This window comes from Melospiza georgiana, chromosome 23 (assembly GCF_028018845.1).
Source record: "Melospiza georgiana isolate bMelGeo1 chromosome 23, bMelGeo1.pri, whole genome shotgun sequence".
In the NCBI taxonomy this organism is placed as follows: domain Eukaryota; kingdom Metazoa; phylum Chordata; class Aves; order Passeriformes; family Passerellidae; genus Melospiza; species Melospiza georgiana.
The window spans coordinates 5,371,297-5,384,629 of NC_080452.1; the positions used below are offsets into that span (position 1 = coordinate 5,371,297).

Consider the following 13,333-nt stretch of genomic DNA (forward strand, 5'->3'; position numbering starts at 1 on the left):
GGTCACAAGCCACTGCCAGCAGCCTCCCCCTGCTGCCTCCACTTCCCCAACCCCTCCTTGGGGTCCAGGTCCCCCTTCCCCTGCTCTTGTGCCTGGCCAAATCCTGCCCAGTGCCCAGCCTGGCTGCTGGGGGATGATCTGGGGCACTGGTGCCAGTGCTGGGGGCCCAGCAGTGCCAGCAGCCCTGGGGGTGCTGGGGCTGGCACCTGCCTCCCACCTGTAACCTCCCAGGGGAGCTGAGCTGGCTCCCCACGTGCCAAGGGGCATCACCTGTGCCCAGCTGGGGCTGCTGGCTCTGCCCTGGCCAGGGACATCCCTTGGGATGCCAGGGAGGGAGGGAGGGACACGTGGAGGCACCTGGAGAGATGTTCAGAAATATCTGTGCACCCTCAGTGCTGCTCACTGAACCAGGGGTGTGCTCTGTGCCTGCTCCCCATTCCCTGCTCCCTATGCCCCACTTCCCCTTTCCTGCTCCCCATGCTTGCACCAAATTCCTGCTCCCCGTGCCCCTCTCCCCATTCCTTGCTCCCCATGCCTTTCTCCTCATCCCCTGCTCTCCATTCCCTGCTCCACTCTCCCCATTCCCCTCTCCCCACTCCCCATTCCCCAATCCCCATTCCTCCCTCCCCATTCCCCTCTCCCCATTCCCCTCTCCCCTCTCCCCATTCCTCCCTCCCCATTCCCCATTCCCTGCTCCCCATTCCCCATTCCCCACTCCCCTCTCCCTATTCCCCATTCCCTGCTCCCCATTCCCCTCTCCCCTCTCCCTATTCCCCATTCCCCATTCCCCTCTCCCCACTCCCCTCTCCCCATTCCCCATGCCCCCTCCCCATGCCCCCCCTGCTCTGCTGCCCTGGCTGGGGGGCACAGGAGCTGTGGGGCAGGGCCAGCAGGGCTTGTGGGGACAGTGGTCAGGTCTGTGTGTGCACAGGGGGTGACAAAGGCTGTGCCATGTCTGTGCCATGGGCTGGGGCCTGGCCAGGTTGTTTGGGGCCAGTCTGGGGCGCTGGGCTGGCACTGGAGCTGGGTGAGCAGGGGAGGCAGTGCTGGTGCCAGTGCAGGGCTGGGGCACAGGGTGGGAGCCCTGCAGCCCCCCCAGCCCCTTCCCACTGGGCTCCAGGGTGTCAGGCTGGGAATTTACCTTCTGTTCTTGTTTTTGCAGAATTGCACAAAGAGAGGTTTCTTTTTGGTTTTTTTTTTTTTTTTTTTTTTAATTTAACGACTTGTAAAGTGTTGTCTCCCCCCCACCCTCCCTTTTTTTTTTTTTTTTTTGTAAGAGATATTTTGACTCAGATTTGACCTCTGTTGGGAAATGATTCTTGTAACTGTACAATTTTTTTGCCTCCTAATAATAAATTAACAATTTTGCGTTGCGGCTGTGGTTGCTGCCACGTTACTTCCTCCCCATCTCTGCCACCCATCCTTGGGGGCCCTGCCTGGGAGGGAGGTCCCTGTCCCCTGGGTGGCACTGGGCACTGTGTGGCCATTGAGCAGGCACCTCTGATGGTGTCAGATCCTTGTTTTTTTGGCCTGGGTACCAAGACCAGCTTGGGCACTGCATCCATGGAGCTTCCTCTGGACCTTCTGTGTCTCAGAACTGCTGCAGAGCCCTGCTGGGTCTGGGGTCCTGCAGTGCTCCTGCTCCCTCTGGGGGCTGTTCCCACTGCTGCAGGGCTGCTGTGTCCTTAGGAGGCGCCTCCATGTCCCCAGGAGGGGGTGACCATCGCTGCTGGGGTCCTGGGGGTGGCCCTGCCCTGCCCTGTCAGCTGCCCCAGGGTGGGAGCGGGGCTGGCCCGGGGGTGCTGCCACAGGCACGGTGCCAGTGCTGCCTGCACCCCCTGCCCCTCCCCACGCCTGCAGCACAAGCCTGGCTTTGTTCACGCTTGGCCCAGGCTCAGGAGGAGCCATGTGGAGCAGGCACATGAGAGGTGCCCTCCCCCAGCAGCCCAGAGCCCCCAGACCCTCCCGGGACCCCGCTGACCCCATGGGCACTCCAAAGGTACGGCCTGGGTATGAGCCCCCTGCATCCCTGGGCCGAGACCAGACCCCTCCTCTCCCAAACCGTGGGGCCCAGCACGGGCTCGCAGCGAGGAGGATGAAAGGAAAAACCCAGTTTTGTGTTCTCAAAAGAAAACTGGGCCTTTTGTTTCCCTGGAAACAGCTCTGCGAAAGCGAAGCGCGCGCGGGGCCGGTGGGTGTTGCGCACAAAGCCCGCTCTGAGCCCCTGCCTTTCACTGCCCCTGGCAACCGGCTCCTTCTCGCTGGCACTCCGGGGCTGGGTGGCTGCCAGCCCCGGGACAAGGAGCTCTAACAGCTCCGGTGGACGGGGCTGCATGGCCAGGCTGCCCTCGGGCAGATCCGTCCCGCCTGCTCCTGACCCCCCGGCCCTGCTGGGAACATGTGGGCTTGGAAACCCTGGTGCCCTGAAACCGCCCTGCAATGGGCACGTGGAGGAGGGCCAGGAGCCCTGTGGGGCAGTTTGGGGAGATGCTGTCACCCCAAGGGGTGCTGGGGGTGGTGGTCCCACATCTTCCCACAGCACTGCAGTAGCAGCACCTTGGTTGTGCATAGTGCACATGGGGAACCAGGCTGGGGGCTACCTCAGCCCTGTGCTGGGCTGGCTGGACTTTACTGAGACCAGTTCAGGTCCTACAAACCACCCCAAACCCAACACTTCAGAGGGCACCCTCACTCTCAGCATCACCCCAGAGGGAGGCAGCAAAGGGGCTGGGCGCCTTTCCCCATCTCCCCTGGCTGCTCCCTGCCCTCCTGCCCCCCAGCTGCCCATGCCCACCCCAGTGCCCCCAGGTTTAGGGAAGAACCATTCCAGGGGCTCCCAGGGCTCAGCCCAGCAGTGCCAGCGGCTGCAAGCACGACGTGCTCTAGGTTACTGGTTTATTGAGCTCATACAGGGCACGGCTTGGATCCGTGGGATACGACCAGTTGGACCTTTTCCTCTTGTGGAGGGGCTGGCAGGAGGGGAGGGGACAGGAGGAGGGCAGTTTGTGTTTGCTGTGTCCTCTGGGAGCCATCATGGTCAGCCTCTGTAGTTTCAGGTGAGACCTTTCCGGCACGACGCCATCTCCAGAGCAGAGCCCCGGGGAGCCCGGCCAGGCAGCCGGGACAGGAGGGTGCTGCTGTCCTCACTGACCTCTGGGCAGAGGCAAGAGGGTCACCAGGGTAGCCATGGGGACTGGCATTTCAATCCCACCTGCCCCATGCTGGCTTTGAAGCCCACGGCGCAGCCCCCTGAGCCGTCTCTCTCTTGTTCCACGTCCAGACACGAGTACTAATGGCAGAACAAGGTTTGGTCTTGGGAGGAGGTGGTGAAACGATCGCTACGGCTCCCTGGTGGCACTTAGCATGGCGTGCCCAGGGCCAGGAGGGGCGGGGGGGTCTCCCGGGGCTTGTCGAAGAAGATGGAGGAGGACATCTCTGTTTTGAGCTTGCTGTCGGCGCTGCTCTCGCTGGAGGAGCCGTCGGGGCCGCAGCCCTCGCAGCAGCAGCAGCAGCAGTCCATGAAGGCCTGGCCCAGGGGACGGCAGAGACACAGGAGCAGCACGGGCGTCACGGAGCACTTGAAGAACAGGAAGAACTGGTTGATGAGGTTGAGCAGATCCAAAGTCTGCTTGGACACGTCGGGGGACATGTAGGCCACCACGATGTTGCAGACGTTCTCGGGGGTGGTGCAGAGCCCGTAGATGACGGTCAGGGCGATGATGGTGCAGTTGAGGTGGCCCTCGGCCTGGCCCTGCTTGGAGCCCCGGCTCTCGCCCTTCTTGTCGGGGCCGCGCACGCGCCGCGTCACCAGCTGGCAGCTGACGGTGAAGAGCACGGGCAGGCAGAAGTAGCAGCCAAAGTACCACCACATGCGGGCGTTCTGGTAGGTGAGCACCAGCGAGTAGATGGACTCAGGCAGGTTGGACGAAGGTTTCATGGTGCAGAACTCGCTCATCACGCCGGACACGGGCGACGTGTCCCGTGCCAGCTGCCAGAGCAGGATCTCGGGCACCGAGAGCGTCATGGAGCCCACCCAGATGACGGCCAGCTTGGCGATGATGGACTGGCACTGCTCGATGGGCCGCGTGCTGGCCTGGGGGCTGGTGGCTGCGTGGAACCGGTCGATGCCCAGGGCACACAGGCTGAACGTGGTGACCCCCAGCGACGAGACCTGGTCAGGGAGGAGGCACAACAGGGACATCACAGGGGGCTTGGCTCTGCCAGGCTGCGGGCAAACCCCTGGCAGAGACCAGAATGTTGACTCCATGTTTCAGAAGGCTTGAGTTATGATATATATGTTACATAATATATAAAAATTATTATTGATTATAATGCATATTATTTATATAACTTATATAATACATTATTCATCAATATAATGTATAATATATACAATTATTATTGAATATAATTTTAACATAATACTATGTACTAATTATTATAATATATATTAATTTCAATATATTATATATTCTATTACTATTATATTAATATGCTATATATTATATATTATATAATAAAATATATAATGCATATAATATATCATATACTATAATATATATTATATAATAATATATATTATGTATTAATATATATTATATAATATATATAATATAATATATATTATATTAAATTATATATTATATATTATATAAAAATCATAATATATTTATATCTATTATATTAAATTATAGATATATTAAAACTATACTAAAAGAATAGAAGCAAGGATGTCATCAGAAGGCTAGCTAAAAACAGAAAAGGAATGAATAACAAAGGCTTGTGACTGACCAAGACAGTCCAAGCCAGCTGGGCTGTGATTTGCCATTAATTAGAAACAACCAAAATGGACCAATCACAGATGCACCTGTTGCATTCTACATCAGCAGATAATCATTGTTTACATTTTGTTCCTGAGGCCTCTCAGCTTCTTAGGAGGAAAAACCCTAAGGAAAGGATTTTTCATGAAACATGTCTGTGACACCTGGCTACCTAAGACCACCACCCCTCCTCCAAAGGCTGTAGGGAGGTCACACCTGTGGCTGCGTCCCAAGGTTTAGAGTCACTTTTCTGTGACTCCTGAAAGGAGAAAAATGTCCCCTGCCCCTGTAGTCCCTGCCCAGCTCCCTTTTCTGCAGAAGGGAGAAGTTTAGCTGGATGTCTGTCTGTCTGTCCATCCAGCCAAGGTGGGAACAGCAGGGTTGTCCTTCAGGCTTTTGCTGTGTCCTGGACGGCTCTTGCAGAGGAGAAGCAGGGTCCATCACACCCACCAGGGTTCCCAGGGTTCCCAGGTTCCCAAGGCCTGCCTGGACAGGCCAAGCGAGTTGAAGGCGCCCTTGTCCCAAATCAGCTTGGGGCAATTTCCGCTGCATTGAGAATAGCAAGAAAAACATCCCCTCTGCCAGAGGAGGAGGCCAGGGCAGGGAGAGGATTCGCTGTGGCCAGCACCGACCAGCACTCCCAGCCCCAGAGTGGGAGCCAAGTCCCAGAGCCCTTGGCCAGCATGATGGCAGAGTCACATGCTGGTGTCCCAGTGCTGGGGCCGTTCCTGGCCTCACGAAGCCATCAAACATCAGACCCGTGCTGAAAGACCTTCCCAGCGCTCAGGAAACCTCCCAGGGCTCCACGTGGTGCCCTGGGAACAGCCTGGAACAGCCTGGAACACTGCCCCCCCTGACCCCCCAGGCTTTTCCTTGGCCCTGGGTTGGGCACTGCAGCAGCTGATGGCCACAGTGATGCCAGCACTCAGCAGCACATTCAGTTATGCACAGCAGCATCTCCCCAGACACAGAATCAGGACACCAGCCCAGCACCAGCATCCTGCACCCAGCACCATCTCCTAGCATGTCCCAGCTCTGCCCAAAGCCCAGAGCCAGCACCCAGCACACTGCACCTGCACCCTGGCTGGCACCTGCAGCCCTTGGTGTTGCTGTGCTGCTGCCTACACCCTTCCAAGGGCTCTTCCATCTCTCCTGGCGCTGTGGAGCACCCATCTCCAGTGCCCTGTTTGCAGGGATGGCACTGATGGTGGCATCAGTCAGTGCAGCACATCCCTGCACACAGCCTGTCCCCAGGAGCCCCTGTGACCAGCTTTGCTCCCAAAGCCTGGCCCTGTGCCACAGCACTGAGGATGCATCTGCTTCCCACAGCATCCCTGCAGTGCCTGAGCCACAGCCCCAGCAGACAGACAGACAGACAGACAGGAGCCCTGGCCTCCAGAGAAGATCCCTCTCCCAGCTGACTGCTGGGATTTGGCTCTGGCCTGGCTGTGGCTCCTGCAGCTGCCCCAGCTGAAGCCCTGGAGCCCTTTCTGCCCATGCTCTGGGGGGCAGGAGGGCAGGGCAGGACCCCCCACACCAGGACCTGTGACACCCTCATCCTTCTGCAGCACCAGCATCCCACCAGCATTCCTGTCCCTTCCTGACTCCTCTGGGACCAAGCTGTCCCAGGACACCCTGGATCCCTGAACCTGCTGGTGCCACCCCCAGGGTTCTCTCAGGGGACAGGGAGCCCATGAGCAGCAGCTCTTCCTCAGATCCTCCTCAAAACAGGGTCTGTTTGGGGCCTTGGGCAAACTCCTGTCCCTCTGAGTGCACCCAGGTGCAGCTGGAAGCCTGAGGTGGAGGACAGGGATGGGGCAAACTCTCCAGTTAGTGAGAGGATGGGGTGGGACACCTCAGAAAGGAGCAATGCCTGTAGGGCAGGGGTACAAGGGGGCTGCAGGGCTCCCCCAGCTTTGGGGCTGTGCAGGTTTGGGGCTGTGCTCAGTGGGACACCCCAGGCCATCCCCCTGCACCCAGAGGAGCTGCTGGAGCTTTAGGGCTGTGCCCAGGGAACCCTGCACAGTGCAGACCCTGGGCATGGACAGGGGTCTGTCACAGGGGACTCACAGGTGACTGTCACAGGGGATTGTCACAGGTGACTGTCACAGGGGACTGTCACAGGGGACTGTTCTGGGGCAGGGCATGGGGCACACAGGAACCCAGAGCACTGGGGTGGATGCCCAGGGGAGGGGAAGTTCTGAACCCTGGTCTGACCAAGCCCGAGGGGTTCTTCAGTGACCTGACCCTGTCCCTGAGCTCTTCCAGCTGTTTGCACCCTTTGATAAACGGGGCATTGACCACAGAGAACAGGCAGGCTTGCTCTGTCTGTCTCACCAGGGCACAGCTGGACCCAAGGTTCCCTGGAGGATGGGAGATGAGCACACTGAGGGGTGGGTTCCTGCATCAGCCCAAATCCTGCCTGCCCTCTGGGGCAGTTTTGCTCATTCTGCCATCCCCTGTCCCCACAGTTCCTCTGCCCTCCTCAGTGGGTGCCTGGCTCTCCCTGAGGTGTGAGGACAAGCACAGATCTCAGGCTTCCAGACCTCACTCCTGGGCTGTCCCATTCCACCTGCAGCCCCCTGGGCCATCCTCAGCAGCCCACAGTGTCCAGCACACTGCAGGGCTGAGCCCCCAGCTTTGGGTGGGACAGGAACAGACAGACGGGGGGACCCTGCTGACAGAAATCCCTGTGCTGGCTGGATGGGGTCTGGTGGGCTTTTCCCAGCCCTGGCAGCATCAGCGCTGGCTGCAGAGCCAGAGGGAAGGGCACTCTGGGGACTGTCCCTCAGCTCCTTGTGCCCCATTAGGGATCTCTGGCTGTCCTTGTGCCAGGCCAGCAGCCCCACAGCCTGCCCCAGAGCAAGGGGACAGAAAGGAGCTGAGTCCTGCATCCCTGGGGCCCTGAGCAGCCCTTACCTCCATGAAGGGCACGATGCGACAGGACACGTCCCCCAGCAGCCTCTTCTTGGTGATCTCGTTGAAGATGACCACGGGCAGGCAGAAGAAGAGGATGAGGAAGTCCCAGAAAGCCAGGCTGGCCAGGATGGAGTTCCAGGCACTCTTCATGTAGTAGTTGTGCCACACGATGCACATCACGGCCAGGTTGGCCACGATGCCCACGGTGAACACGACGAGGGACAGGAACACGACGGCGTAGGCGCTGTAGGAGCCCTCGGTGACCGGGTACAGCGGGTTGTGCATCTGCAGCCGCCGGTCGGACACGGTGCTCAGGTTGGCCCGGGGCTCGGGCCCGTCCCGCTCCGTGGGGACCCCGGCGTCGGTGCTAGAGGGGAGCAGGGCCCGGGTGGGCTGGAGGCCGCCGGAGCTGAGGGGCCGCGGGAATTCCACCCGCACCCCCGGCCCGTACTGCTGCACGGCCCGCGAGTCCTCCGTGCCCCGCCGCTGCCGCTGCCCGCCCGCGGGGACCGGGGCTGTGTGCTCAGCCTGCCCGTGCCCTGTGCTGCCCCGCATCCCCTCCGGTACCGGGGCTGTGTGCTCAGCCTGCCCGTGCCCTGTGCTGCCCCGCATCCCCTCCGGTACCGGGGCGCTGTGCTCAGCCTGCCCGTGCCCTGTGCTGCCCCGCATCCCCTCCGGTACCGGGGCGCTGTGCTCAGCCTGCCCGTGCCCTGTGCTGCCCCGCACCCCCTCCGGTACCGGGGCGCTGTGCTCAGCCTGCCCGTGCCCTGTGCTGCCCCGCACCCCCTCCGGTACCGGGGCTGTGTGCTCAGCCTGCCCCGGGCCAGCCCTGCCCCGCATCCCCGCGGCCCCCGGGGCCAGCAGCAGCAGCAGCAGCAGCAGCAGCGGTGGCGGTGGCGGTGCTGGCGATGCCATCGTGCCCGCTCCGAGTCCCCGCGGCTCCGGCACCGCCGCTCGCTCCGGCTCCGGCCGCGGCTCTGCGAGCCCGGGCAGCGCTGGGCAGCAAAAAGCGGCGGCTGGAGGGGAGCCGAGCCCTCTGCTGGTCACCCACCGCCCGGGACACGGGACAGCGGCCAGACTGGGCAGGTCCACAGCCCCGACACCCCCAGCATCTGCCTCAGCATCCCCAAACGTCCTCAAACCCCTCCCCAGCTTCTCCACATCCCTAACGCCCCCAGCATCTGCCTCAACATCCCCCAGACATCCTCAAACCTGTCCCCAGCATCTCCACAGCACCGACACCCCAGCATCTGCCTCTACATCCCCCAAACATCCCCTCAGCATCCCCAAACATCCTCAAACCCATCCCCAGCATCCCCACAAATCCCCCAGTATCCTCAAACTTCTCCCCAGCATCTCCACAGCCCCGACATCCCCAGCATCTACCTCAACACCCCCAAACAGCCCCGCGGCATCCCCCTGACATCCCACAACACCCCTCCATCTACCTCAGCATCCCCAAACAGCCCCTCAACATTCCCAGACATACCATAGCATCCCCCAAACATCCTCAAACCTCTTCCCCAGCATTTCCACACCTCCAGCATCTACCTCAACATCCCCAAACACCCCCCCGACGTCCAGCAACATCCCCCAAACATCCTCAAACCCCTCCCCAGCCTCCCCACAAATCTCCCAAGATCCCCAAATATTCCCCAATGTCCCTCCAGCATCCTCCCCTGAATAAAAATTCTCCAAGATCCCCAAACATCCCTTTAGCATCCCCCCTGGAATTCCCCATCCTGGAATACCCAGTACCCCCAAACACCCCCAGCATCCCCCAAGATTCTCCAATGCTCCACAACAGCCCCAGGTGGGCAGGACAGGGCTGCCAGGGCTGCCAGGGTGAAGCACAGGGTGTTCTGAGTGGGTTTATGGTGGGATGTGGGACATTGCTTGTCAGGAGCCAGGACATCCCTCTGGCTGTCCTGAGCAGCCCAGACCCTGCCAGGGGGCTCAGAGACCCTGGCACAGAGCCCAGGATGCCTGTGCGGGTTTGATTATGACCCATGGAGCAAATTACCAACCTTGTATGAAGATCTGCCACCCACAACAGTTTAGGTAGAATATTAGTGAAGTTATCACAGGGTGGAAAAGTAGATTTTAGTGTTTCTGGTATGGGGGTTCAGGAGTCAAGATGGAGGGATCTGGGCATGCCCAGCCTTTCTCCTTCTTCTTCTTGGCCTCCATCTTCTGCTGTGATGGTGGCACTTTTGGATTGGTTTAGAGTAGAAGCTCACTGTCTAACACAGGTGATAGGTATTGGAAAGTAATTATAAATATTGTACACATAGTTTTAAGTATAAAGACATAACACTGCCCTGGGCTCAGGCAGAGTGCCTGGAACTGTCCTGCTGGATGGACCTCAGCAGGGCAGGAGAAAGAATTTTATAGATAAGATAAAATAAACAACCTTGAGACCGAGAAATGAAGAGCTCTGACTCCTTCTTCAAGCACCAGGCTGGGAAAAGAGACTTTCCAACTTTTCTCGGGGCCACTGTGACAAGATAAAGATCCCAACAATGCTGACAGAGTTTTGGTGTGGGATGGCCTCCTGCTCCACTCACAGCCACGCTGTGCTCAGCTGGCACTGGGTGCTGGGCCACCACAGCTGGGCTGACACAAATTCTGGGGCTGGGGGACAGGAGGAGTGAGTGCCCCCAGATCAGAGGGCTCAGTGAAGCACAAACCCCTCATCCCCCCTGCCCGGGAGCTGCTGCTCAGAGTGTCACAGGCAGGGTCAGCCAGGGCTCAGCTGTGCCCGAGGGCTCTCCCTTCTCATGATGCCTCAGTTTGGCTTTTCTGTTTTTCAGGTTCTGTGCTGCTTTAGTGTGCGGGTCTGGGTTCATATTAAGGGATGCTGAGCTCTGTGCACAGAGCAGGGAGACAAAACAATTCCTGCTCCAGCTGGGCACCAAGGACAAATGATCCAAATCTCAGCCCAAGAGCACAAACAATATGAACTAAAGACAGAAAAACAAGCAGGATGGGACTTCATGGGTTAAAGCTGTAACTGGACAATTAACCCCAATATGCAAATGGACCAAAACTTATAAAAGTGAGAGACCCCATCACCTGTCATCCATTTTGTGACCATTTGGGTTCACCTGGGCTGTAGCCCTGGCTGGTGTTGGTACAAGCCCCTCAGGGCACAGGGCTGGAGGGAAATCTAAGCACAAGGATTGAACTGAAACCCCATGAGAAACTGAGATATATAAAGCTACAAACTGAAATAGAAATACAGATTTAGAATATAGATTTTAGCTTTCAGTAGAAATTTATACTCGGTGCCTTGGGTATCTAATAAGCTGCAATAGAGAACAAAAGCTTTTTTGTCTTTAGGCACAATTCTACCATAGTAGTGGCATTTCTATAAGGTTGCTTTGCTCCAGATAAAATGTAAATTGCTGGGCTCTTGTGCTGCCCAAGGTGGATCCATTGAGGCCTCCTAATAAATCCCTACTTTATTCTTTAGCTCTGTGCAGCCTCTGTTCTAGCTCAGCCTTCACCAGGCATCTCTCACCCTGCTTCTGCAGCCACGTGCTGCCTCTGACTCTCAAATTATTATAATATATATTAATTTCAATATGATATTATATATTATATTACTGTTATATTAATATGCTATATATTATATTATATATTATATAATATAATATATAATATTATATTATATATTATAATATATAATTATAATATTATATATTATATATTATAATTATATATTATAATATATATAATATATAATTATATATATAATTATATATTATAATTATATATGCTCTGAGCTTTGAGCACCATTTGGAAATCCTCATGAGAAAAGGAGGGTTTTGGCTCCTTCTGGGCTCTACAGGAGCAGATTGGCAATGCCCAAGGTCTGCCCTGCAGCCTCAGAGGGATCATTGGCCCAGCCTGAGTTTCCTTGAGAGCCGAGGATGTCACAGCACTCCTGTGAGCTTTGTGTGCCTGTGGATGTGACTGCCTGCTCACAGAAAGGCAGATAAGCCTTCCCATGGATTGGTCTGGGAAGTTTTAGGGAGGCAAAGAATGGTAAACAAATGGTGAACAATCTGCAGCTGGTGTTTTGAATAAGTTGTTTTTTTCATCAGGTGTTTACCAAAGGGTGGTTCCTTGATTAACCAACTGGGTTACAGGTCTTATTGAGAAGCAGCCAGGTTCTGGTGAACAATGTTGATTATAAATATCATGAGACTGTAATAAAAATGCATTTTTAGCCCTCTGATAGTGGATGGAGTGTGTCACTATCCCCACAGGTGACTCAAAGGCTGCAAGGATTCCAGGGAATCTGAAAGTTCACGTGAGTCAGGGTTCACGACTGCTCTGCCCTTGATCCACTGCCCTGCACCTGAAATGACCCAGGAGGAAAAACACCCCAAAGAGCTGAACTGGGTCCAGTGTGAGCAGGGCACAGCGCAGTGCCCGGGGTGCCAGCAGAGCCAGGGCAGGGGCAGCTCGGCCAGCCAAGCACAGAGAGGGTTAAATGAAGGATGAATACTCGAACTTGCTCCTCAGCAAAGCCCAGCGCTGCCCCAGCTCCCTCTGCAAGGCTCAGACAGGAGAGACGGGGGCACCAGTGCCCACAGCGGGCTCAGGGGGGCTGGCACTGCTCCTTGGCCAGGCCTGGGCAGAACCCACCCCTGTGCCAGGGCCAGGATGGGCAGAACCCACCCCTGTGCCAGGGCCAGGATGGGCAGAACCCACCCTCTGTGCCAGGGCCAGGATGGGCAGAACCCACCCCTGTGCCAGGGCCAGGATGGGCGGCTTGGCAGCGCCCAACACCCCTGAACACCCTCCAACAGCACCCAAATACCCCCCAAAATCTCCAGCAGCACCCTAAGATCCCCCAACACCCATCTAACATCCCCCAGCACCCACCCAACATCCCACAGCACCCATCCACATTCCTCAGCACCCCGCAGCACCCACCCAACATCCCACAGCATCCCTCAGCACCCACCCAGCACCTCCCAGCACCCACCCAGCACCCACCCAACATCCCCAACACCCATCCAGCACCCCTCAGCACCCACCTAACATCCCCCAACGACCCCCAGCATCCCACAGCACCACCCAACACCCCCTAGCACCCACCTAACATACTCCAACACCCACCTAACATCCCCCAGCACCCCCCAGCAACCACCCTAACCTCCCCCAACACCCATCCAACATCCCCCAGCACCCACCAGCATCTCCCAGCACCCACTCAGCACCCACCCAACATCCCCAAGCACCTCCCAACACCCCCCAACAGCCCCCAGCACCCCACAGCATCCCAAACACCCACCCAGCATCTCCCAGCATCCCCCAGCACCCACCCAGCACCCACCAGCACCTCCCAACACTCACCCAACATTCCCCCAGCATCCCCCAGCACCCATCCAGCAATGACCTAACATACCCCAACACCCATCCAGCACCCCCCAGCATCCACCAGCATCCCCCAACACCCACCTAACACCCCCCAGCACCTCCCAACACCCACCCAGCACCTCCCAGCACCCCCCAACATTCCCCAGCACCCCCCAGCACCCCCAGATCGCTGAGCAGGGCATGAGCAGGGGCAGGAGAGG

The 13,333-nt window shown here is 57.4% G+C and overlaps 1 protein-coding gene across 1 annotated transcript; it reads right to left on the bottom strand.

Annotated features, from left to right (window-relative positions):
* Window positions 1-770: 770 nt before the first annotated feature.
* GPR37L1 (G protein-coupled receptor 37 like 1) lies at window positions 771-8,723 on the bottom strand. Its single transcript, XM_058039634.1, has 2 exons — window positions 7,740-8,723; window positions 771-4,171 (listed from the first exon to the last, which is right to left on the bottom strand). The coding sequence occupies exons 1-2, from the start codon at window positions 8,652-8,654 to the stop codon at window positions 3,359-3,361; spliced, it is 1,728 nt and encodes a 575-aa protein (XP_057895617.1). The 5' UTR covers window positions 8,655-8,723; the 3' UTR covers window positions 771-3,358.
* Window positions 8,724-13,333: the final 4,610 nt, after the last annotated feature.

Excerpts from the sequence above, each read along its gene's own strand:
- GPR37L1 (XM_058039634.1), bottom strand. The coding sequence starts at position 8,654 with ATGGCATCGCCAGCACCGCCACCGCCACCGCTGCTGCTGCTGCTGCTG. Across the intron at positions 4,172-7,739 it reads GCATCGTGCCCTTCATGGAG|GTCTCGTCGCTGGGGGTCAC; the intron begins GTAAGGGCTGCT and ends CTCCCTGACCAG.